Raw genomic sequence first — 25,914 nt, forward strand, 5'->3', positions numbered from 1 at the left:
GAAAAGCATGTAGAGAGAGTGTCAGTTAAGATACATGGTCAGAAACTAGCCAGCCGGTAACAGTTTAGAAGACCTTCAAGTCAACTGGTAGAGAAATGATGAGGACTTTGAGCCTGTTCCCAAAAATGGCTATCCTAGGTCTGGTCTAATATTTCAGTAAATGCAAAATAAACACAAAGGAGGAACTTGAGAAGAAGAAAAAGAACTTGTATTCAAAATAATAGTTTTAAATACAAGGTTTGCTAATTTAACAGGTAAAAAAGCAGAGAGGAATAGAATGTATCTCTGCAATTCTGGACTTCATGTATTCCAGAAAATACTGCTCCTGCAAGAGTGTTATATTAATTTGGTGAACTAGCCTTATTGTGCTCAGGTAAGTAAAATTTCGTCCTGGGTATCTGTAGCAAATATTGTTCCTAGAGACAAAGACTCTGTTGTAAGATGGGGATGAGGTTTTATCACTGCATTTCTGTGTTTGTCTACCAAGAAGTAAGCTCCACTGAATTCAATGGGGCTTACTCTCTTAACAGATTGCTAAAGCAAAGGGAGGACATACAATACTATCAAAAGAAATGAAAATTAGGAACAATAATTATTAGGAGGAATGGAAAGCTAGTTTTAGGCTCAGAAAATCAGGAATGCTATTTTATTTAGATGTTAACAGTAACTATTACAAGACTATTAAAAATGTACATTTGGGTAGAGAAAGGATGAGGGTTTCCTCATATTTATCAGAATGAGATTTAGCACAAATGAACGTTTCCTTATAAGGTTTGTAGCATTGAAGCTAACTGCCGAATAGAGGTGATAAATTTTCAAACTATTTTAAGATCAAGACACCCTCCAGAAACTTACATTAGCCAAATAAACGCTACTGGATCTCACCCAGTAATAACAAGGATAGACTACTGGGAGGCAGCTTCACGGTGAAATGAATTTGATATATTTATTTGATGAAACATTTGTTAACAAGTGGCTGAACTATTTTAACTACGTACATACAATGAGAGCAAATTTTGTGATACAGCTGAAGACATCAATATACATCTCCCACTTGTAGAAACGAAGGGATCTGTTCCTTTCCTAGGCCATTAATTGCACCCATTGTAACATTCTGGCTCAGTTCTCAACATCTGAACACTGCCGCAGGTTGTATTGCTTCTTTTTGTTCTTATGATTGCCTGAAGAGATAACAGAAATTCTTTTAGAAGTACATATGAAACCAGAGGTGATAAATAAAGCATGTGCTAATTAATCATCTATGGGTGCTCATATTACACCAATAGCACAACCCTATGAATCAGTTACAGGTGGGTAGCCGTGTTGGTCTGCCATAGTCGAAACAACATAGGAAATTCTTTCCAGTAGCACCTTAGAGACCAACTGAGTTTGTTCTTGGTATGAGCTTTCGTGTGCATGCACACGAAAGCTCATACCAAGAACAAACTCAGTTGGTCTCTAAGGTGCTACTGGAAAGAATTTCCTATTTTGTTAACCCTATGAATGTCTTTCTACTCAGGGGGGGAAATATCCTGCTGAGTTCAGTGAGACTTTCCCTTGGAACATGTGTATAGAATTGCAACTTAAACTATTTTCCAAACACAGCCGAATGACACCTGGTCTTCTCGTTCTGTTTAGGTGCTTTATCCATGTCTTGGAGATTTCCAAAGTGCAAAGCTACTCCTAGAAAGAAACAAGGTACCTACCATAGACTGATGACAAAGCACACTTGCTTCATCTAGGACCAGGATTGCAAAGGAATATAATGTTCATAAGACTATCATTACGTGGAACTAGTCTGCCAGTATATATTTAAAACAATTGGTTCAGAAGATTCATGGATCTCACTTAAAATAGGGTCAGGTATACACAGTGCTTTTTCCCCCCATCCAGAGCGCTGTTCTGGCACTTTTCAGGTGGGTGCCTTTGAGGGCTGGTGCTCCCCCCATCCGCTTCTTGCCCTTACATACTTTGGAGAAGCCCAAAATGAAAATGTCAAACTTTATTTTTCACCTTAAGGAAACAAAAATAAGGTGCATATTGGTAGCGCTCCAAAGAGCTGCTAATCTGGCAACTGACATTAGGTACATACATATTTACCAGACATGCATGGAAAAGGGTTTCTTCCAGTGTAAAGAGATTCTACTCTGAAGGCTACGGTCCATTTCAACTTTGAGTTCAGGGTTGAAAAACGGAAGCTGCTTAGCATGTGCGAGCATGGGCATAGCTAGCAAATAAATAAAAATATGTAACTAACTGACTAATTGTGCCACAGATAACTCTATTCTGCCCCCCATAACATAATGCCTGCCCCCCAATAAATCCTGGCTACACCCATGTGTGCGAGTCTATATTTTTTAGATCTATGATTGCACCTAGCTCCTAGCCACAATAGGTCAAGCTATGGGGCAGGGCCATTTCATATTTCCTTTTATTCAGTCCATTTACCATGTAGCAGCAGCAGGCTTTAAGCTTTCCAGGCAGGCCTCTACCATTGCACACGTGTATTTGCATGAGGGCCCTTCCAAGCTGCCCTGAATCTAAGAGAACATGGGAGGCGGGGACACATTTATTTGACCTGCACCAGAACCAGGGGGTGGCAACATCTGTTCAGGGCTGCCTCGAGTCACCCAGCGACTTACTGCAACAACTTCATGGTGAGTTCTGGCACCTAATTTTATTGCAAAAAAAAGCACTGGGTATACAGATATAGCGTCTAGGGAGAGGATGCCTTGAGTCCTTTTGAATCGTGATTTTTTGCAGGATGGTAAGCTGAACTTTGGCATACTGGGACCATGCCAAACTTCCCGCTCCCAGAAAAGAGCCCCCAGTGGCTTGGTGCTCCCCATTCTTTTTAGAACTAGAGGACATAACCTTGGCAACAGCTCATGGTTAGTGAGGAGGAGGGAGCTGAACCACAAATTTGGCTTCAGATGACATGCTAAGCGGAATTCCAGTTATTGAATTATAGCAATCATCTTGATGATTTCGTTGCTTCTGTCTGCTTTATTTATGCTACTGTGTTCGCAATGCACTGTTTTTATTTTATTTTATGGCAACTGTGATTATTGTGAGCCGCTTTGAACTTTGTCGTTGGAGAAGCGGGATACAAACCAGATCGAAGTCCCTTTTGCTTTCCCATCTTTTGCAGAGCCTAGGCTCGCTCCTACAGGTTCCCACCTTCCGAGACTACCAGCCCCAAGATGCTCCCAGGCGCGCCTCGGCGTCGCGTTGCATCTTTGGGAAGCGTGGTCTCCGTGGAGATGCCTGCACTGCGCATCCATTGCGCATCTGCAAACTTCCGTCGCTTCTTCACCCCCGCTTTATAAGGTTGTGTGCTATATGTTAGGCGGAAATGGGAGCGGGTGTCCTAGCAACAGACAGCGCCTCTTTCTAGTTGGAGTCTGCAAAAGTCTCGTTATAAAGCAGCAGCGGCAAGAGGGAGGCAGGATGGCGGTTGGTGCTGCGCCATGGTGAAGGCAGCGGGGACGCACACAGCGCAAAAGGCGCCGGCACCCTTTTTTCGGTTTGCCGGGTGCAACGGTGCGCTTTATCCCGCGGCTTCAGGATTTGCATTAAGCCAGTGTATCTAGGCAGAAGGGCTCGCTCGCTCGCTCGTGTGTGTTTAGCTGTGCGTGCAGGAAGAAGCAGGAAGGACTTTTGGGTGCAAAGGGGTTCGGTTTGGGTGGCTGGGGAGACCCGAAGTGCTGGAGGCGAATGATGCTCGAATCCATCCGTGTCACTGGTGAGTAATCACGCTCATTTCTTTCCTTGCTCCTTTAACCCATCCAGTCCTTGCAGCCGCTGACATTCTTCCACCGCAGAAAGGCAGGGTCTGTGCGCGCTCAGGATTTGCAGCCACGGAAAATGGAACTTGCACCCAATCAGAGATATAGCATTCTCCACGAGAGTACCTGTACTTAAAACCACTTGGCCGTGGTTAAATAGATTTTCTGTTTAGAACAAAATAAATATATCCCCCCTCCCCTTGAACAAAGAACAAAATACACAGGCTATGGAGTAAGATGACTTTTTGGGCAACTGATATTTTGGTTTTGAACATGGCCTGCCTTTCTGGAAGGAGATGCCGTGATGAAAAATTGCTGCTCCTGTATTTATGTGGCAGGTTTTTCAAGACTAATAAGCAATATTTATGTACATTCATTTCACTATTTTTCTAGCTTGGTTCTGCCAAAGTGTGTGCGTTGTTGTGTGTATATCAGTAACAAATGAAGTGTAAAAGGACTTTTATTTTCTGACCATTGAAATCAATAGTAGTGCTCTCATGGAATCACATCGAACTCTATGGTGGGAGAAACTACATTTTATGGAGTTTCTTGAATGCTGATGGTGTCCCTCATTTGCAATACTGAAAGGAAAATTGATAAATGAAATTAAAAGTTCAGTAATATTGAAGATACATTGCCTCCGAATCACGCTTTTGTTTTTGATTATCAGGAGACCACACAAAATGTAAAGGATGAAAAAACACAACACAGACAGAGACTGCTAGTTGATTTTAAAAAGTGTAGGCCGTAATGCTTTTCTGCAGAAAAGACTGTTGCTAGAGTAATTATCATAGAGCAATAATTGTATAAACCACAGCGGCATAGAGACTACAAGCTAATAATGTAGCTACAGAAATTTGTATTTATTTATTATAACATGTAAATTATACACTTCTAGTGTTGTTGCTTTTGTGTTTTGTTTTTTTAAAAAAAGATAGCTTCCCAAAGACTTCTTTCTGATGTTGGAAAAGCCTACTCAAACAGGGACAGATGTAATAAGTTAATAGCACACTTTGACAGGATGTCATTATGATAATTTCAATAATTCCTGAAGTGATTACATGTACAGGACGGCTTTGGGTTGGTAGTGTTCCAAAAGCATAACAGTGTTGGAGATGCCAGTAGCAGGGATCTTAAATGGGGCTGAAAAATACCAGAGCTTCTAAGGGACAATATTTAATTCAAAATTAATTTTGGCTGTGTCACAAATAGTTACTTATTTTAGCCTAATCTGCCACAGCCTGCAGATTAGAAAAAGCAAACTTCTTGCCCTCGTCATTTTGACAGCTTTGAGATATTTTTTATTTCAAAATCCATTTTTCAAGGGGCCTTATGCCATCCATCCCTCTTCCCCTGCTTAACTCTTGCTTGCCTCTGATCTCCTGTCGCAACAAACGCTTCTTGTGGAAACAAATAGATTCAATTATGTCGTTCAGGTAAGCCGTTCAAATAGAATGTGTATTAAAATCAACGTAACCTTGCTAACATTTACATAATTTAGCTCGAACATAGTATTCAAGCTTCCTTGACAAGCTACATACACGCTATACCTTTAAAATGAATTTGAAGCACATTTGCTGCCTAAAATAATTTTGGGCACGGCAGTTTGTTAAGCGTTGGCGGGAACTGTACCCCTGTGAGTGGTAAACTACAGTACCCAGAATTCTTTGAGGGGGACATGTGTTCTCTCCCCCCCCCCTTCTCTGGCATGGCTGCAAGGATTTTGAGAGATTTTTCTTCTGTTTTTGCTGAACCACAGCATGTTGTGTCACTTGTGCCAACAAACTGTGGTTAATCTTAACTATGGTTTGTTTAAGCATGTCACATTGAAACCATGCATTAAGGAGACAGCTTGCTTCTGCTTTCATTAATCTTATCTATGGTTAATGAAACAAGCCAGCTTTCTGAACCGGTTTGAAGTTGGTTTGTTTCCAGTAAACATGGTTAAGAGCTAGCATAGAACTTTTGTCTGGGTTTGAGCGGCATGGCAAGCTGCAGTTGATCTAAAAAAGAAGTGCCTGCAGTCCTTGCAGCCACACTGGAGGAGGAGAGGGGACCACACATGCTTCAGATTCACTGCAGCTTGTCTTCACAATGCTAAACTGGTCTGTTGTGGGATGGGAAACCATTATTAAGAATCATTTATGCAGTCCCATCAGTGTATAGTGCTAAGCAGAGTAGATTCTAGCCCCAAGGACATGACACACTCTAAATTTCAACAGCAAGAGAAGCAAGGATAATACTGAGGAGAATTGAATCATAGAGTTGGAAGAGACCACCAGGGCTATCCAGTCCAACCCCCTGCCAAGCAGGAAACACCATCAAAATATTCCTGACAGATGGCTGTCAAGCCTCTGCTTAAAGACCTCCAAAGAAGGAGACTCTACCACACTCCTTGGCAGCCAATTCCACTGTCGAACAGCTCTTACTGTCAGGAAGTTCTTCCTAATGTTTAGGTGGAATCTTCTTTCTTGTAGTTTGAATCCATTGCCCCGTGTCCGCTTCTCTGGAGCAGCAGAAAACAACCTTTCTCCCTCCTCTAGATGACATCCTTTTATATATTTGAACATGGCCATCATATCACCCCTTAACCTTCTCTTCTCCAGGCTAAACATACCCAGCTCCCTAAGCCGTTCCTCATAAAGCATCATTTCCAGGCCTTTGACCATTTTGGTTGCCCTCCTCTGAACACATTCCAGCTTGTCAGTATCCTTCTTGAACTGTGGTGCCCAGAACTGGACACAGTATTCCAGGTGAGGTCTGACCAGAGCAGATTGAGAGAGGCAAGAGTGCCCTTTAGCATGTGCAAAGTACACTTTACTCAACAGTCCATAACCACAGCTTGAATCACATACCTACTATTAGGGAGAGGGGCCTTTAAGTTGAGTAGGCATGTTCTGCATGCTGTAGGATTGTGGAGAAAGCCAATGTAGGCCTCATTTAAGCTATATTTTGAGCCATCATTCTTTCCCCATCGGAGTTACTTCCTTCCATTATAGTTTAAAATCGCTCTGTAGCATATATTTCCATTTGAACGTATCTTTCCACTTATTTTATGTCTCATGGTGTTCCTTGAATAGCAGGACTCGATGGGAGAGTTCGGACAGCACACATAACCATAGTTTAGTGTGACGTCGGTGAGCCACCATGAAGATCTTGCATAAATATGAAACTAAACTGACAATATCATAATGCAAAGGGCATTTATAAATATTTCATCAGAGGCAAACCTATATATGCTTTAAATCATCAAAGTGCTAGTACAAAGTGCAATTTACAAAGTGCAAAAATACAAAAATACAAAGTGCCATATAATGTTCAATATAATGATGAAGATCATTTGCAAATTAGCAAATTTCTATCAAATGTCTATCAGACGCGTAGGTCCATCCTCATTATGTTGGGGAAGGTTATTCAGAATCCCTCCGCAACATGTGGGTGTGTTCTCCCGACGGGTGGCTAGCTTCAAACTTCCCGTTTCACCAACGGTTTCTTCAAGGTCTGGACTTTTCTTTGGTAACAACAATACAAACCATCAACTTCACTACAGATGTAAATTCAATTATACAATAAAAATTTTTGGACCTACGCATTATGATATTGTCAGTTTAGTTTCATATTTATGCAATTCTTCCAGTGATATACACGGTTTTGTATTTTTTCTGAGGTACAGATACCGTGACTGTCTGTTGTTGTTTCTACCATGAAGATCTGGCTCCTACACTCCCTCTCTTTGACTCTGTCACAGGCACAAGAAGGATTTGGGGAGCTTTCAGTTTAAGCACCGTTCATTGAGTCATCTGACCTGACAAATTCTGGCTACTGTTAACTATTAAACAAGACAACTTTGAATGTGGGTTATGAAGCTGGCTTGTTTTAGGAAAAACAGAGTCAATATTAACCATGTTTTAGGGCTTGGATGAAATGCTAAACTGTGGTTAATGGCAAATGGAAGCAGACACTTTGAAACACCTCCTCTCAGCTGTGACGGATGAGGGGGGAGCATGTGAGCTGTGGCTTGTTTTCGTCACATTAACCTATGGCTTAGAGTTCCACTCAAGCAAGATCTTCCTCCGCCAGTGGAAGTTGAGAAGTGGCTCTTAGAGTGGAATCCTATGCATGTTTACTCAGAAGTAAGTCCACTGGACATTCTTGTTTTCTGGTAAGTGTGCACACAGGATTGTGCTATTAGTTCCCCAAAGGGTATTTTGACTGCATTGTTGTCAGGAGATTTTTTTTCCTGATGATTGCTAGAATGGCAGTTTGTCAAGTCCTCCGGTACATGCCAAACCAAAACACTCTGGGTAAGCGCCTTTGGGCTGACGCTGACTAAAATGACCAAATCAGACTTGGACCCTGTGGTGCTTTGCCAAGCATAAAAGGGAATGTTTCTCAGATTACCCTTCAAGCCAAACTAACATCACACGTCATCTTGCACACGATTGAATTTAGCACTTCTTGCTCCACCTTTGCAGTGTTTACGGGAAACACGAACGTAAAATATTGCTCCCCCCGACTCTTCTGAGGTATTTTATATATTATGCATTGCATACAACAACATGGTATGCTGATCTTACACTCTTTGTGTTGGCTGCTTTGACAGCGCTTAAATGCAAGAATTTATGAAGGTAAAGTAATTACACTGAAGTCACAGGAATGAAAGCTTTCACGGTGTTTGGTATCTGAAGAAGTGTGCATGCACACGAAAGCTCATACCAAGAACAAACTTAGTTGGTCTCTAAGGTGCTACTGGAAGGAATTTTTTTATTTTGTTTTGTTTTGACTATGGCAGACCAACACGGCTACCTACCTGTAACTAGAACGGTGTTTTGTGTTTGCTGGGAAAACAGAATCTACTACCAGAAATTTCATGATCCCATTCTGTGAGGGTTTTGCTTTTGGGGCAATGCATTCCATAATTTCGTTCACTGAGAGCAAAATAGCCAGTTTCATTGGAGCTCTTCTATAGCTTAATGTGGGCCTAATCTAAAGAAGCATTTCTCCGTCTTTTTGAACTGCTCCTCCCTTCTTTGGATATACTCTGTGTTTCACCCACACACGCCAAAAGAGGATTGAGGCAGTGGTTCTATTATACACAGCTGTAGAAGTGCCCTCCATCTGATCAAGCCAAGCATAGTTTCGTCTGCAGGGTCCAACTTGGGGCAAATAAATGGTTCTGGAAGTTTAAAGCAAGAAACAGCTGTGCACGGCACACCTGCACAATTCCCACCTCCAATTCCTTTTCCTCTCCAGTATCTAGAGCAGTTGCCTTTTTTGTTGTTCAGTCGTTCAGTCGTGTCCGACTCTTCGTGACCCCATGGACCAGAGCACGCCAGGCACGCCTATCCTTCACTGCCTCCCGCAGTTTGGCCAAACTCATGTTAGTAGCTTTGAGAACACTGTCCAACCATCTCATCCTCTGTCGTCCCCTTCTCCTTGTGCCCTCCATCTTTCCCAACACCAGGGTCTTTTCCAGGGAGTCTTCTCTTCTCATGAGGTGGCCAAAGTACTGGAGCCTCAACTTCAGGATCTGTCCTTCTAGTGAGCACTCAGGGCAGATTTCCTTGAGAACGAATAGGTTTGACCTTCTTGCAGTCCATGGGACTCTCAAGAGTCTCCTCCAGCACCATAATTCAAAAGCATCAATTCTTCGGCGATCAGCCTTCTTGATGGTCCAGCTCTCACTTCCGTACATTACTACTGGGAAAACCATAGCCTTTTAAAAATCTAGTAATGGACGAGCAGATGGATAAATGTATTCATGTGTTTCATTATTATTTTTAATGTGGAGCTGAAGTATTGAGAATAAGGACAACAATTTAGTGCTGAGCTAGGGCTGGATTCTGTGGCATGTACGCATAGAATTTCCCTGTGGAGCTGGGCTCTTCCTGTGGTTAAGAGACAAGCAGGTCAGGAGTTTTCATCCATTAATCTTAGGACTGGAGTGGGCCAGTTGTTTCCAAAATCGACTACCTGGATCCAATTTGGGAGCTGCGGGCTTCTCTCGTATGCAACCACAGTGTTAAGCCATCTCTTTTCCATTTTTGAGCAGGGGGGGGGAGATGCCAGCTCTATTTTTGAAGTTTCAAGAATACCCGCAATTTGCTCAGCTATTTATTTTATCCAGCAAATGCATGAGGGAAAATTACATGTGCACAATAGCTCTGGAGAAGCAGGAACTGCCAAATGACACTTGTGCCAAAAAGGGCGAGGGAGGAAGTCCTTGTCTCGTCCCCACTGAGAGGAAATGTTTAGCGCGTAGCATTCTTTCTGTGTAGAACCAAGAGGCAAATAAGGTGACAGTTTTATGACGGTTCCAATAAAGTGGGTAGAAAAGTTTTGCTTTGCTTTCTCTCTTATTCCCCCTCTATCTCACAAACGGCTGTGCAGAGATATTTGTGGCAAGTTCAGGACACCCCATGTAATAGGGAAACATTTCCCAGCTTGAAGGCATTACGTAGAGAGAGATATTTAAGAACTGTATTCGGTCTCAAAATACAGGTTTTACCACAGGTGAATCCAGCCTTTTATTTGTACGCAATGTATTCTTAATGATTGTGCACTGAGGTGCCGCAATCCAAGCTCTTAGAGATTTGTTTGTATCAGTAAGTATATATATATATATATATATATATATATATATATATATATATATATATATATATATATATATATATATATATATATATATATATATTAAGGTTGCCTTTGTGTGTTTCTAGGCCTGCATGTTCCTAGTTGCATAGAATCTGAAAACGTCATTTTTGGATTGGATTGATTTCCCTAGCCCTTTTCTTTCTTCTCAATTCACTGCAGAAAAGCTTCACTGGCCAGAGCAAGAGCTCTCAAAAAAGACAGTCTTGTGTCCGGAAGAATACAGTTTCTTTCCTAAGAATGAAAGCAGCAACATTCGGCGCTTGTCCCAGTCAGGAATCCTCAAGGACACATTCACCACGGGGACTAGCAGCTACAACGTCCTTCTGCAGAGCAAAGAGGAAAAAAAACACCTCCAAAAGCACCCACTGGCCCACCACAAGAGACACCGGAAGCCGGCAAAGGCCCCTAATGCTTCGCGGGGCAGCGAGCGCCAGAAGATTAAGGCCCCGCCGCCTTTGCCCAGGAGCGGCTGGTGTGGCCTCATCCGGCAGCCCTCCCTCTTCATCACTAGCCCAATACCCAGCGGCATCAGGTTGGCACGCAGTATTTCCGTAGCAGGGAGCAGCATCGGCTTGCCCAAGACCAAGGCGAAAAGGCATTCCTTCTCCAGCCTCGCGAAGCCAAAGCCGTTGCAGAGATCCAGGAGCTATTTAAGAGAGGGGGATGCCTCTGGGCGGAAGTTCTGTATCCTCACGGCCATCAAGCCTTCCAACGTGGAGAAGGAGAAGATGAAGTTCTTCAGGTCGGACTTCAGCTACAACCCGCAGTTTGAATATGCAAGCTCTGCATTGTCCAGCGTGATAGCAAAGCACAGCCAGGCGTCCAGCACGTTTCTCAAGCAGGTAAAGGTGCACAGCTCCCGGTGCCGTCCTGCTTCTTCGCTTTTCCCTTGGGTTTAGGTCTCCTGCTTCTTGAACTTTTAACTTGCTTTGCACTCTTAAAGTTACCGTATTTTTCGCTCCACAAGATGCACTTTTTTTCTCCTAAAAAGTAAGGGGAAATATCTGTGCGTCTTATGGAGCGAATGGTGGTCCCTGGAGCTGAATTGCCCAGGGGCCAAAAGAGGATCATGCTTTTTATTTTACAAAGAGAAAAGGGGGTGTTGAAAGGACCCTGCTCAGCAGCTGATCAGCAAGAGATCGGGAGAGAGATAAGAGTCCCCGGCTCCCTTTCAGCCCCGCCCTCCTTTGTTGAATGTGCTGCAGAGGGAGGTTGTTTGTTTCCCCAGCTACATGTGACTGGCTGATTAGATTATCTGTCTGGAAACTGTAGAAAAGGCTCCTTTTCCTTTAGAAGCTGCAGAAATGTAAGTTGAACCCCATAAAAATGGGCCTGTTCCTCTTTGCTTTTCCCCCTTTGCAAAAAAAAAGCTGCAAAACTTTTAGCTGATCCTCAAAAAAACCAGGGTTTTTCCCTTTGCAAAAAAGTTGCTAAACTTTTAGCTGATCCTCAAAAAACAGGGCTTTTAGAGGAGGAAACCCAGAAAAAATTGTTTCCTGGGTTTCCTCCTCTAAAAACGAGGTGCGCCCTATGGTCCGGTGCACCCTATGGAGCGAAAAATACGGTACTCTGCCTTTTGCCCTCCACCTCACCCTAAAGAATATTACCATCTTCTAGTTTCCATCATCCCTAACCACTGGCCATGCTAGTTGGAGCTGAGGGGAGTTGCGAGTGCTAAGCTGCTCTATGCGGTGACCCAAAAGGCAAGAAGAAAGTGACTCGTTCTTCAAATGTTGAGTAGACCCTGTCTTTCCTCCCAAATGAGGAAAGGGAGCAAACCCAAGTTTTGGCCTCTTTTACCTCCCAGGCTGAAAGGGCGATGGTTGATTCCTATATTTCATCTTATTTTATTTATTCACATTATTGGTTAGAGGGGAGAAAAAGAGAAAGAAAGAGGCGGTTTCATTACAGGTTTTTTGGTATAATAATATCAACAATAATAATAAATAATGATATAACTAAGTATTGATGATGCAGGAAATCAGAGAAGTAAATTGCATGTTGATGACTGACTGCCTGCAGTCAGAGTTAGCGGGTTCCATGTATTGATTTTGTGGTTGTTTAATTAACTTTGGAGAGTTTTACATAATGCATTTTGTTGATTTAGGCAGCACACTGGCTTCTTTGCCCTTGACTTTGACTGAAACGTGGCAGGGACTGGTTAGTAAATAAGGTTGGGTCTGTGCAGATCAGTTATCGTGTAGCCAAACATTTGAGACGATAAGCCCTGATTCCCTCCTCATTTCCATTGTGATGCATCCCCATAAAGACACCCACATCTCCTTAGTTAGAAGCAGGTGGGCTTAGGATTGCAGCCTTCATACAAGAGCGTTGTTCCTGCAAAGGTGGGCTTCCTCATTTCAGTGGAGGGGGTAGCTCCACAGACACAGGTTTCAAGCTGCCTTCTGCACTGAGGTGGGTGAGGAAGACCTTCCAAGACCTCCTAAGAGCTGGAGAACCAGTGTCCCTCCAGAATGCCAGCAAGGCTTATTGGTTAAGCGTGTGGGACTGGGACCTGGGAGACCAAGGTTTGAATCTTCAATCAGTCATGAAGCTCACTTGAGTGACCTTGGACCAGTCACGGTCCCTCATCCTAACCAACCTCAGTAGGTAATTGTGGGGGATTAAATGAGGAAGGGGAGAACCATGTACACCACCTCGAGGTCCTTGGAGGAAAAAAATTGTGGGATATAAATGCAATGAATACCGTATTTTTCACTCCATAGGGCGTACCGGACCATAGGGCGCACCTCGTTCTTAGAGGTGGAAACAAGGAAAAAAATATTCTGGTTTTCCTCTTCTAAAAGCCCTGGTTTTTTGAGGATCAGCTAAAAGTTTTGCAGCTTTTTTTGCAAAGGGAAAATCCCGGGTTTTTGAGGATCAGCTAAAGGTTTTGCAGCTTTTTTTGCAAAGGGAAAAACCCTGTTTTTTAGGATCAGCTAAAAGTTTTGCAGCTTTTTTTGCAAAGGGGGAAAAGCAAAGCTCCTTTTGCAAAGGGGGAAAAGCAAAGAGGAAACCCCCCATTTTTATGGGGTTCAACTCACATTTCTGCAGCTTCTAAAGGAAAGGGAGCCTTTTCTACAGTTTCCAGACAGATAATCTAATCAGCCAGTCACATGTAGCTGGGGAAACAAACAACCTCCCTCTGTAGCACATTCAACAAAGGAGGGCGGGGCTGAAAGGGAGCAGGGACTCTTATCTCTTTCCCGATCTCTTGCTGATCAGCTGCTGAGCGGGGTCCTTTCAACACTCCCTTTTCTCTTTATAAAATAAAAAGCATGATCCTCTTTTGGCCCCTGGGCAATTCAGCTCCAGGGACCACCATTCGCTCCATAAGACGCACAGATATTTCCCCTTACTTTTTAGGAGGGAAAAAGTGCGTCTTATGGAGCGAAAAATACGGTAAATGAAATGTTGCTGCTGGACTCCAGTTCCCATCATCCCTGACCATTGGCCATGCTGGGTGGGGTAGATGGGAGTTGGAGTGCAACAACACCTGCAGGGCCGCAGACTCCCCACTCCTATTCTAAGTGCACGCCTGTCTTCCCATAGCCCACCAGTACCAAAGGATCTAGGTGCGTAGAGTTAAGGCTGTAATTGATTTCTCATCATCTACAGCCATCAAGTTAAAACTATGGATGTTTTCATTTTCACATGTGAACAAAAGTTAGGATTGACTGAATGGGTGGTTCACATGTAAAGGTAAGCTACGGTTTAATGTTAGGAGGAGAAGAATCAGCAATTCCAAGAGAAACGTTAGGCATGAACAGTGCCTTTCTCATCCCATGCAGCTGAGAGGAGGACATCTCCCAAATTTGCTTCCAGTTTTCAGCTGGGTGTTAAATGGGGAGAAGGGGGAGAGGCGGGGCATGAATCTGCTGCTTTGCTGGAGACCTGCTGAGGCTCATCCGAGTAGCATTAATCCATGGTTTAGCGTTGCATGCAAAAAAAAAAACGTGTTAAATTGGCAGATGAATGACAGACAGCAATAAATATACTGTATGATCCAACTAATCTGATTTTGCAGGAGCAAACCTATGTTCCCACCGACCAATTTCCTTTCCTATCCCCCCTTCAACAAGTGTTCCATATCTTGGATTCCTCAGTCAGCTTAAGTGCTCAGCAAGCCAAAGTTAAATCATGCAAACCTTTCCTAAAAGTTTTGCTTTAGGAATATTTGATGCGCCGCTTCCTTGTTTGTTTGCAGCAGAATACAGTGGATGGTGGTATTTCTTTTCCTTTCTACTTCTTGCATGCTGCATAAAGGAAGCCCGGTTTTTATGAAAATCTCAGTTTCACCACAGAGAGGGATTTTCCAGATGACTGAAAACAGCGCTGGCTGCTGATTAATTCTTCCAGTATGTTAAGGCTGCAATCCTATATTCAACTTCCCTGCAAGTAAATCCCATTGAGCCCAAAGGGATTTGCTTCTGATTAAACATAGGTAGGATTGCTCTGCAATTCAGTATTTTAACAATAAGGAAAAGAGCCCACCCATTGAAGATATCTGTTGTTTGCATAACCATATGCTCTTCCCTCAGTGGTTTACTGGTTCAGATTCACATTGGCTCTAAGAGTTTTGCTTATGCCAAACTAAACCTAAGGGTGACTTACAACACAGCGAGGAGAGGTCTAACAACAGGTGGGGTGGGGTGTGTGTGAGGGGATCTGTATCTTCATTTTCCCTTTTTCCATAGGCCCTTCTTTTCTCCCTTTTGCAAGGCAGAAAAGGATTGTGCCGGAAGATGAAATATTAAAGGGAACAGTCTGTCTAAATGAAGCAATTAATTTTTCCTCCCCAACAGAAACTGGATCTGTGTAATGGGTGATGGGTGTTCCAAATGTCTGTCAAAGTTCTAGGAATTCGTTAGGGGAACTGGAGAACTGTCACTCTGAATTATTTAGGTGACACGTTGCAAAGTACATTGCCCTCCTGCGTCACAATAGAGCACAAACTTTCTTGTAAGTCTCTAGTACAGGGGTCAGCAAACTTTTTCAGCAGGGGGCCGGTCCACTGTCCCTCAGACCTTGTGGGGGGCCAGACTATATTTTTTTTTGGGGGGGGAGAACAAATTCCTATGCCCCACAAATAACCCAGAGATGCATTTTAAATAAAAGGACGCACTCTACTCATGTAAAAACACTAGGCAGGCCCCACAAATAACCCAGAGATGCATTTTAAATAAAAGGACACATTCTACTCATGTAAAAACACTCTGATTCCCGGGCCGTCCGTGGGCCGGATTTAGAAGGCAATTGGGCCGCATCCAGCCTCCGGGCCTTAGTTTGTGGACCCCTGCTCTAGTAGATCCAGTGGCGGAGGAAGGGGGGTGGCAGAGGAAGGGGGGTGGCGGAGGAAGGGGGGTGGCGGAGGAAGGGGGCTCACAAAACTTTTTAGGAGTGTCATGGTGGCCTAGGTGCCTGCAGGTTCCGCGCTGCCTGAAACAGCAGCGTTGGACTTGCGCCTGCCTACTGCCTCTCCCTCAGCCACCCTACAGCTGAGGGGGAGGCGGCAGAGAGGCTCCAAGCATCATAGAGACTTGTCCTGCCCCCATTGGCAGGTCGCCCCGCCCCTGGGTGCAGGACACCCCGCGCACCAGGCACCCACGCGACTAGCTACGCCGCTGAGTAGATCACAGACATACATGTCGGAATCTGAAAACGGGTGGGAAACTCATGAAATGGAAATCAAAATAGTATTCTTCTACTTGTGCTCATGTCCAGAAATTTAGCATGTAAGCATGGGAGGTTTGGGGTGTGTGTGTTTGGTTCTCCTCTGCCTATAAAGGCAGCCCTATTCCCCTCAGTGGGAGGGGACAGTATTCTATGTAAGTCCTTTTGCGATTGCTAGCCTGCCGCTTCTTTTGAAGTGAACTGTGCAAAGTCTCCATGTGCATTCTGGAGTGCACAGGTGGCTCTACTTGGGAGACTCTATCGTTTTTGTATGTGTTGTGAAATATCTATAAAAGCTTATCTAAGGGAAGGATATGATATTGTGCACATTACCTGAGCACAGGAAGGGCAAGGGAGCTCTGGCACTGCTGCAGTGCAGATGGCCAAGGGTGGCACTGCAGCCAGTGGCGTAGGAAGGGGGGGCGATGGGGCGCTGCGCCCCGGGTTCTAGCCTGGGGGGTGGCGCTCGGTGCCACCTCCCCTGTGAGTGTGACTCCCAAGCCGCCACCCAGCAGCCCTTCCTTGCGAGCAGACGCCGCACGGAAGGGGTGCCAGGTGGCAGCTTGGGAGTCAGGATGGACTGCGCATGTCCACACATGCGCAGTCCATGCAGGCTGCTGCACTTGCGCACGCAGTGCGTCCGGGCTGCTGGGCCAGGAGCGAACTTGCCGGGTGTGAGCAGCCCCCTGCCGCACGGATGGGGGGCCGCTCGCGCCAGGCAGCCCGGCCGGACCACGCTCCGTAGTGCATGCGTCATGTGCGCTACGGAGCGTCGCCCCCCCGGGGGGGGGTGCCACTGCACTTGCCGCTCCCAACAGCCAGGAGGCTCGGTTTGCCACTGACTCCAGCTGCGTGCTGAGCAGGTGTCTCATCACATAAAGGGCCAGTGGGATTCTGCCCAACTCTGTGAAGCTGCCTAGGGCCTCAAGATGATCTGTTTGGGGCAATACCCATTGTCAGGGCTGGAGTCGGATGCAGTGAAGTTAACTCTTGGTTCAAGGAAATGCCATACAACTCAGCAACACTTCCCACCCAGCAGGTCTTGACCCTATGGAGCAGAATCCTTCTTCCCTCTCTGACTCGTCCTCTCCCAGATGTACCCCAAGCAGTCTTGCACTGCGTCTGTGCACCTCTGGTTTTTGTTTTGCCCTCCTCATTATTCTGCACATTATTGGAGACCGAGGGGTGGGGTAGCTTATCACAGCAGGAGAGTGAAATTCCCTGGATTCTTCAGCAGTCTCTCTTGAGCCACCTCCTCTGTTTCAGCTCCGGAGTCTGAACTGCTCCCTCTCACCAGCTCTGTTTTTTGCTCTGTTTTTGTCTCTTGTGCAGGCCATCAAAATCATGGAACTGACTTTGCAAAAATATGGAAGCTACGAAAATTTTGAGCAAGCCACCGGAGGCAGCCTCCTGCCCAGAAGTCGTATCTGGAACCATGTCAGGAAATACATGATGAAAGAAGGCTGCCTAGGCGAGGTTGGATCAGCATTTATCTATCATTTATCGATCAGTCTAACACCATAGAGCCAGTGGTCAGCAAACTTTTTCAGCAGGGGGCCGGTCCACTGTCCCTCAGACCTTGGGGGGGGGGGCGGACTATATATATATATTTTTTTAAATGAACAAATTCATATGCCCCACAAATAACCCAGAGATGCATTTTAAATAAAAGCACACATTCTACTCATGTAAAAGCACCAGGCAGGCCCCACAAATAACCCAGAGGTGCATTTTAAATAAAAGGACACATTCTACTCATGTAAAAAACACGCTGATTCCCTGGCCGTCTGCGGGCCGCACCTGGCTCCCGGGCCTTAGTTTGGGGACCCCTGCCATAGAGTCAGGGCTCACCCATGCACGCCCCAGTCATATGCGCCAGAATTATATGAGTTAAGATATCTGGGAACTTTTAGAAGGAAGGAGAGGAGCTTCCACTGCAGCCCTGCAGTATCTGTCACCTGAGGCACCTGCCTCGCTTTGCCTAACGCTAGGGCCAGGTCACGACACATTTCACCTGGACAGTGGCAAAGGCCATGCCAGCAGGACAGAAATCTCACCCTTCCAGTAACTAAATTGGCTTCCTAGGCTTTCATTCATACTGTTTTACTTCGGCTAAACCCAGCAGGGGGAAAAAATATAATCCATAAGAATTCACCAGTATTTATTGTTCCCAACAGAAATAGCATCTCTATCACTGTGTTTTGTGTATTCTTGGTTATTTTTCGCTGGATGCTCAGAGGCCGGGTGCCCAAACAGCCCCAGATGGGTCCAGCACAGGATTGCTCTGTCTGGAGCCTACATCTGTATTAGAAATGGATGTGTCTGGGTGCTGGACTAGTGAATCTTCACTGAACCTTTGCAACAGACACTTCCTGTTGCATCTCCAGTCCATTGCCATTGCGTTGGGTGAATCGAATTGAACTTTTGGTTCACAATGACTCTATATATGTGGTGGTCTTGTAGTGAGGTTAAAGCTTTCTGGGAAATGATATCTAATGAATTGAAAAAGATGTTTAAAATAACGTTTGTTAAAAAAAAACCCAGAAGCTTTCCTTTTGGGAATTATAAGGACAGAACTACCCTCACTGTATAGAAATTTATTCATGTATGCGACTACAGTGGCAAGAATGTTACTTGCCCAAAAATGGAAAGAGGAAGAAGTCCCAGCAAAAGAAGAATGGATACAAAAAATTATGGAATATGCAGAAATGGTGAAATGGTGAAACTTGCCGGGAAAATAAAAAATCAAGATAACAATTTTTTTTAAATAAAAGAATGGAAAAGGTTTATTGAATATTTACAAACAAACTATAAACAGATAAGAACACTGGCAGGATTATTGTAATAACTTGCAGTTTTATAACAGTTTATATTTAAAGTAGAGGAATAAATGAGCAAATTAAGTTAATTTGGATTTGCAGAAAATACTAAAAATAAATTTCAGGAACCATAGAAAGAGGGGGAAGGAAATCAAGTTTTGAAATGTTAAAATGATTATAAAATTATTGAAATGTATAAAATTGAAAATAATAAATTAAAAAAAAAAAACCTGCAATGACTCTATACAGAATTGGAAATGTGTTACTAGAGCCAGGAATGCAAAACCTTTGATTTTTTAAGGGTTTAATATCTCAAGCCTCTGCTTTTTTATTCAGATTGTGGTCCATCTCTCCGACGACTTGCTTTCTCGAGCCTCGATGACCGTGGTAAATGGCCGCCCAACTCTTACCATCAATATTGCCACGGCACGTGAGCATTGGCTGGAAGGAATGCTGAGGCACGAAATAGGTACGCAAAGAAGGGAAGTCATGCCAGATAAGTCATGCCAGTATGCCCCTCTCTAGGCATTTGTTAGGCGACTTGCAAAGCCAGATGCTGTTGAGAAGGGTGCTGATAGGTAAGGCTTGTCTTCACCAAGAAGGAATGGCTGAATGGTTTAGATCAGGGGTCTCCAAACTAAGGCTCAGGGGCTGGATGCGGCCCAATCGCCTTCTAAATCCGGCCCGCGGACAGTCCGGGAATCAGTGTGTTTTTACATGAGTAGAATGTGTCCTTTTACAGTGGTACCTTAGGTTACATACGCTTCAGGTTACATACTCCGCTAACGCCGAAATAACGCTTCAGGTTAAGAACTTTGCTTCAGGATAAGAACAGAAATTGTGCTCTGGTGGCACAGCAGCAGCGGGAGGCCCCATTAGCTAAAGTGGTGCTTCAGGTTAAGAACAGTTTCAGGTTAAGAACGGACCTCCAGAATGAATTAAGTTCTTAACCCGAGGTACCACTGTATTTAAAATGCATCTCTGGGTTATTTGTGGGGCCTGCCTGGTGTTTTTACATGAGTAGAATGTGTCCTTTTATTTAAAATGCACCTCTGGGTTATTTGTGGGGCATAGGAATTCGTTCATATTTTTTTTTTCAAAATATAGTCCGGCCCCCCACGAGGTCTGAGGGACAGTGGACCCTGCTGAAAAAGTTTGCTGACCCCTGGTTTAGATCCCAGTCACCTGACACAGGATGAGGGAGGTCTTCTGGTTTGGAAAACTGGAAGCTGTGGTTGCCATCCAAGGAGGCAGTTCCATCTGCAGATGAGGAGCTGACAAGGGATGGTGGAAACCACGGAGGTCAGCTCAACAGAGAAGTAGCTTGCCGACTAAGGACTTTTAAGTCCATCGCAAGACTAGACCAGGAGCCAATCAGTACTGAGGGATCTTCTTGATCAGCAGAGAAGAGTTTCTTAAGGGTCTGGGTGAAGATGGTGTTTAAAAAATAAATCACCTGGTCTCCAGCCAACTGTTCCCAGTGTGGTGAGAAAAAAAGATTTCAGGAAAGTGCTTGCCCCATCACAGCATTAAATTAAATGATGTCTCTCTTTCCTTGTTCCTAATTGTATGCTTGTTCTGTAAAGCTCATTGGGCGACAGAGCTTTTACTGAGGACGTGATTGGACAGGAAGAGAGCGCTTAACCCTTTGCCCACCTCCTGTCACATTTTTAATCTCCCTTCCCTCAGCCAGGATTCAAAACTGGAAGTAAGTGTCAGTGACCTGAAAGAAATATTGAGTGATTTGCAGGGGGAAGTCGGAGCTAAGCAAATATACACGCTGTCACGTGGGTTCTCCTGCGGCTATATTTGGATTACCTCAGTAAATGTAGAGCTGGGATCCTTCCTTTAGCCAAGGCAACACAAGTGTGCCCTTAAGCAATGGGTGCGACCCACCAAATGAAACTCTAGCAGAATGCTTGGCCACAGTCAAAATAACTTGCATTTGTCATCTCTCACTGTCTTGAGAAGTTCTGAACTTGAGGCTAAATTTGGTTATGCTTGGGTTTTTGGGGTGTTTTTTATTTTTTTTTTGGCCACGGTAGCAGTTTGCATATTTGTGGCTAACATTCTGGCAATGCCTGCATGATTGCGCGGTTGCCTGTATGCTTTACAGGAACTCATTATCTGAGAGGCATTAACAACAACAGCCAGCTGTGGAGCACCTGGAATGGGCGAAGAAAACATGGCCTCAAACCCATCAACCCCACAGAGGAAGGCTTGGCAAGTATCCACAGTGTTCTCTTTCGGAAAGATCCCTTCCTGTGGAGGGCTGCACTCCTATATTACACGGTCTACCAAGCAAGCCAGATGTCCTTCCAAGAGCTCTTTCAGGACATTGGGAAGTTTGTCACAGATCCCAATACCAGGTGGGACTATTGTGTTCGAGCCAAGAGAGGCTGGACCGATACTTCTATTCCAGGTAAGTCTTTTTTCTCCTCGCCTCCCCTTCGGTTTGAATGTTTTCTTTGAAGCTGTGGTTCTTTTAAAAAGGCTCCCTGGAAGCTCAAGAAGCAAAAGTTCAGGCTAGGGCAGAAATTGTTCTTACAAGTCTTTAAAAACGGGAGTCATAGAAAGGTAGAAGGGATCTCTGTTGGGAATGAGATACAGGTACAAAAATGACGCAAATTATTCAAAATAAAGCTTTGTTAAGTACAGTATGAAGATGATTCTGTCGAGATGTTTGAGCTTCAAGACCACCGTTTTGACCTGTATTAGGTAAAGGTAAAGGGACCCCTGACCATTAGGTCCAGTCGCGTCCGACTCTGGGGTTGCGGCCCTCATCTCGCTTTATTGGCCGAGGGAGCCGGCGTACAGCTTCCGGGTCATGTGGCCAGCATGACTAAGCCGCTTCTGGCGAGCCAGAACAGCACACGGAAACGCCGTTTACCTTCCCGCTGGAGCGGTACCTATTTATCCACTTGCACTTTGACGTGCTTTCAAAATGCACAAATTGCTGCCACAAGGGTCACAGAAGGAGGTACCTCACTCTCTGAACCATTTATGATGAAATAAAGATGATTAGACTTCTGCATGTGTGTATACCTGCATCATGTCATAGCTAGTGATCTTAAATGTGTATTCTAGGAGCAGCAGCAAATTTCAGGTCTGGCATGCTCTCCTTATTTCCTTCAGTAGAATTAAGGTGGGATATATCTTAAACCGGAGCTTCCAAATTTTTCAAGTTGGTGACACACTTTTTAGACACGCATCATTTCATGACACAGTAATTCAGTTTTAGTAGCAAACCGGCAGGCTGCTCGCTCCCTTTCTAGCCCCGGGAGGAACACGGGGAGCGTTTGTGCGACACATCAACACACTGAAGTCGACACACTTCACGTGTCGCAACACACAGTTTGGAAAACTCTGTCTTAAACATTTTATTTAGCTGAGACATGGGTTGATCTATTAATCTCCTCATATGCAGCCTAACTTAATATTTACTCAAAAGTACAGTGGTACCTCGGTTTAAGAACAGCTCTGTTTACGAACTCTTCAGTTTACGAACTCCGCAAAACCGGAAGTAGTGTCCCGCTTTGCAAACTTTACCTGGTCTAAGAACGGAATCCAAATGGTGGAAAGGAAATGGCGGGAGGCCTTATTAGGAAAAGCGTGCCTCGGTTTAAGAACGGTTTCGGTTTAAGAAAGGACTTCCGGAACGGATTAAGGTACTACTGTAAACCGAGGTACCACTGTAATTCCCACCAAGTTCAGTGAGACTTAATATGTTTAGGATTGGAGTCTTGTAGAGCAAGCTTGTGTGTGCTTGTCAGAAGCAAAGCCTGCTGATTTGTTCCTAATATATATGTGTGTGTGTCTGTTGTTGTGTAAATATACAAGGATAATTGTCATTTGTAATATATAAAACAGAAGTCACCAGACCCTTATATATACAGCGGATGCTCGGGTTGCGCACGTGATCCGTGCGGGAAGCACGTTTGGAACCCGCAGCATTCACAACCCGCAGCACCGCTTCTGTGCAGGCGTGGGTCACGATTTAGCGCTTCTGCGCGAGTGCCGAAACCTGGTAGTAACCCATTCCGGTACTTCCAGGTTCGGCGTGGAGCGCAACCCAAAAAGGCGTAACCCGCAGTGTTTACAACCCGAGGTATGACTGTATATAAAACCATACCCATTGAGTCAATCGCCCATCTCTGTAAGGTTCGCGTGAAGGTGCTTCATGAGTAACCAAGCAAGAGCCCAAACAGTCTTTGGCAGTTTTATTGTGCAAACTATTTACAGTGCAGAGCTGCAAAAAGCATGCCTGTCTCAGTCGCTGGCAGAATCTGGGAGTGGCCCCTTCCGGCTCCTTCCCCAGCATAAGAACTTTGGCACCCCAAGTCTCCTTCTACACGCCTTACATTTCACCACTCTGCACGACTGGGGCGCCGGAAACGGCCTGTTTCCCTCCTGACCAGCCGGGTGAGGTGAGCGCAGGGTCTCAGCAACATCCCTAAGCCCTCTCCCCGCCAGGCTGGTGTAACGAAACGGATCTAAATTAAGGATTTTCAGAAGCCCACGGTTTAGGATAGGTTAGGATACATTGAAGATGTGTATATGACGCTGAAAGAAAGAGTTTACACTGTTACGAAACTAAGCTTATAAACCATTACTGAATCCGTTATGTTCTGAAAGAAATAAAGACTTCTTATTGTTGAGCTAAGAAAATATCGTCGTTCATTTGGTCCAGCTAGCTATGTATGCTCATGAGGAGGTGAACTCAGGGAAAGGACAAAAATGACCTGCAGGGTGATAGTTTGTGTCTTGGAGTTCCCTCAGGAGGGGCTAGCGGGTGGAAACCTTGGTATTGCCACAGAGTTGCTAAGAGCAGTGTTTTTCAACCACTGTTCCGCGGCACACTAGTGTGCCGCAAGATGTTGCCTGGTGTGCCGTGGGAAAAATTGAAAAATTCAAGAGAATTACTTTATATATAGTCAATATAGGCACAGAGTTAATTTTTTTAACATTTTCTAATGGTGGTGTGCCTCATGATTTTTTTCATGAAACAAGTGTGCCTTTGCCCAAAAAAGGTTGAAAAACACTGGCTAAGAGGGCTTAGCTAACTGATATAGTGAGGGAACTAATGAAAGAGAGACCCCGAACTGTAGGCAGAGAAGAGTTTAACCCCTGAAGCCCAGAGCAGAGGATATAACCAGCCACGGCCGCTGGACAGGAAAACTCCCGTTACCAAGTGATTCCCAGATTATAAATAAAAGGGGATTGACATCACAGACGGACCTCAGAGGGACAGGTGGGGTGGATTGAAATTTGACCCAGAACACCTGATTAGAAATTCACTTAGTAACAAGGGGAGAGTGTGAAGCGGAGGTTCGTTGCAGCTGGTTCCTTCCCTCTCCTCCCCATTGGAGGTGTGGGGGCTTTCCCCCCTGGAAGAGCTGCTGCTGCTCAATTGACGTCGTGGCTCTCTGTATGCTAACGCAGTGTTTTTCAACCACTGTTCCGCAGCACACTAGTGTGCCGCGAGATGTTGCCTGGTGTGCTGTGGGAAAAATTTGTTTATTTGATTCCTATTCAAGAGAATTACTTTATATATAGTCAATATAGGCACAGAGTTAAATTTTTTAACATTTTGTAATGGTGGTGTGCCTCGTGATTTTTTTCATGAAACAAGTGTGCCTTTGCCCAAAAAAGGTTGAAAAACACTGTGCTAACAGACCCTCTATTCCCCTCAGCAGGCCAGTTCCCTGACAATCTCCTACTACCCTCCTGAGAAAAACCCCACCCCACCCTCCCACTATATATAAGGGTCTGGTGACTTCTGTTTCAGTGTATCTGAAGAAGTGTGCATGCACACAAAAGCTCATACCAAGAGCAAACTTAGTTGGTCTCTAAGGTGCTACTGGAAGGAATTTTTTTATTACATTTTGACTGCGTCAGACCGACACGGCTACCTGCCTGAATTGTCATTTGTGCATTGCTAAATCTTCTGCTTTTTCCTAAAATTGGGCTCGCCACCACGAATCCAATAATTTTAGGTTGCTTCAGTAAAGATCAGGTCTACTTGGATGGCATCCTCCGCATTCTGAGATACCGACATACCATCGATTTCTGCTTGCTGACCGCTCTTGGAAAGGTGGGTGAAATTGCTGGGCGGAACACTGATCTATAATAGATCAATCATGAATCATAGATTTCCCTGCCAACAGTATACTCTTGAAGATTTGAGAACATTGAAATGCAAGTGGGAGATGTATAAGCCTGCTTATAAGCCTGGGGCGGGTTTACGCCCATTGGAGAGAAGTGGGTTGGATTCTGACTCTGCTTCCAGCACTCCATCTTGGTCTCTCGGGATGATAGCAGGCCCAGCCATACCTAAGTTGGCATAAAGTTCTCCTACTTTGCCTGGTATCTGCCTTTCCAAGGTTGTCTTCCTGTGCTTTTGGTTTAGTGCTAAAGTGGCACCGAATCCACGTTTGGAGAACTAGATGCTCGCGCTGCATTGAACCCTCTTTTTCTAATATCTAGGTCTCCTATGAGGATGTGGATCGCCTGAAGGATTTAGGAGTGATTGAAAACATGAGGGTGCCACACTTCTTGCAAGACCACGCGAGGTACATGGAACAGCTAGAGAAGATCATGGAAGTCAATGATCTGTCTGACATGGAGCTTAGACTTCTTTTGCCCTAAACCGCCACTCATATTTTTGCTTTCCACCTGCGTCATTTATACCAGTCTGGAACGCAGTGAATCCTGACTCACAGAAGTGGAGTAAATAACCTTATTTTTGATGCCTGGCAAAAATCTATATTCTTTAAATCTGCTTCTCTGGTGGTGGTATGTTTTTTTTCCTAAGGGGGTAAAATGCACAGGTGCAGTCCAGAAGTTGTTTACTTTCAAAGGTGGGAGGAATGCTCCTTTCTACCCCATTCTCAAGGAATATGAAAGATTTTGTAAATTTTTTGAGATTAAATTATAGCTGGAACTCGCGGATTAAATTATAGCTGGAAAATCCTTTA

General features: G+C 44.5%; 1 protein-coding gene across 3 annotated transcripts; it reads left to right on the forward strand.

Moving 5' to 3' along the window:
• Positions 1-25,914, forward strand: KIAA0895 (KIAA0895 ortholog). 3 transcript variants are annotated; one of them, XM_033165681.1, is made up of 8 exons: positions 1-138; positions 1,639-1,698; positions 10,605-11,287; positions 17,451-17,594; positions 19,274-19,406; positions 21,054-21,359; positions 24,934-25,031; positions 25,424-25,914. In XM_033165681.1, exons 1-8 carry the CDS (start codon positions 96-98, stop codon positions 25,583-25,585), a joined length of 1,629 nt encoding a protein of 542 aa, XP_033021572.1. In that variant the 5' UTR covers positions 1-95; the 3' UTR covers positions 25,586-25,914. The 3 variants fall into 3 exon arrangements, with proteins under 3 accessions (XP_033021572.1, XP_033021573.1, XP_033021574.1); XM_033165682.1 differs by having other exon boundaries at positions 2-373; XM_033165683.1 differs by lacking the exons at positions 1-138; positions 1,639-1,698 and adding an exon at positions 3,325-3,745.

This window comes from Lacerta agilis, chromosome 12 (assembly GCF_009819535.1).
Source record: "Lacerta agilis isolate rLacAgi1 chromosome 12, rLacAgi1.pri, whole genome shotgun sequence".
Lineage (NCBI taxonomy): Eukaryota > Metazoa > Chordata > Lepidosauria > Squamata > Lacertidae > Lacerta > Lacerta agilis.

Coding starts and splice junctions, on each gene's coding strand:
- KIAA0895 (XM_033165681.1), top strand. CDS start 96: ATGATGAGGACTTTGAGCCTGTTCCCAAAAATGGCTATCCTAG. Junction 19,407..21,053: donor AATGCTGAGGCACGAAATAG/GTACGCAAAGAA, acceptor TATGCTTTACAG/GAACTCATTATCTGAGAGGC. Junction 25,032..25,423: donor TGCTGACCGCTCTTGGAAAG/GTGGGTGAAATT, acceptor TCTAATATCTAG/GTCTCCTATGAGGATGTGGA.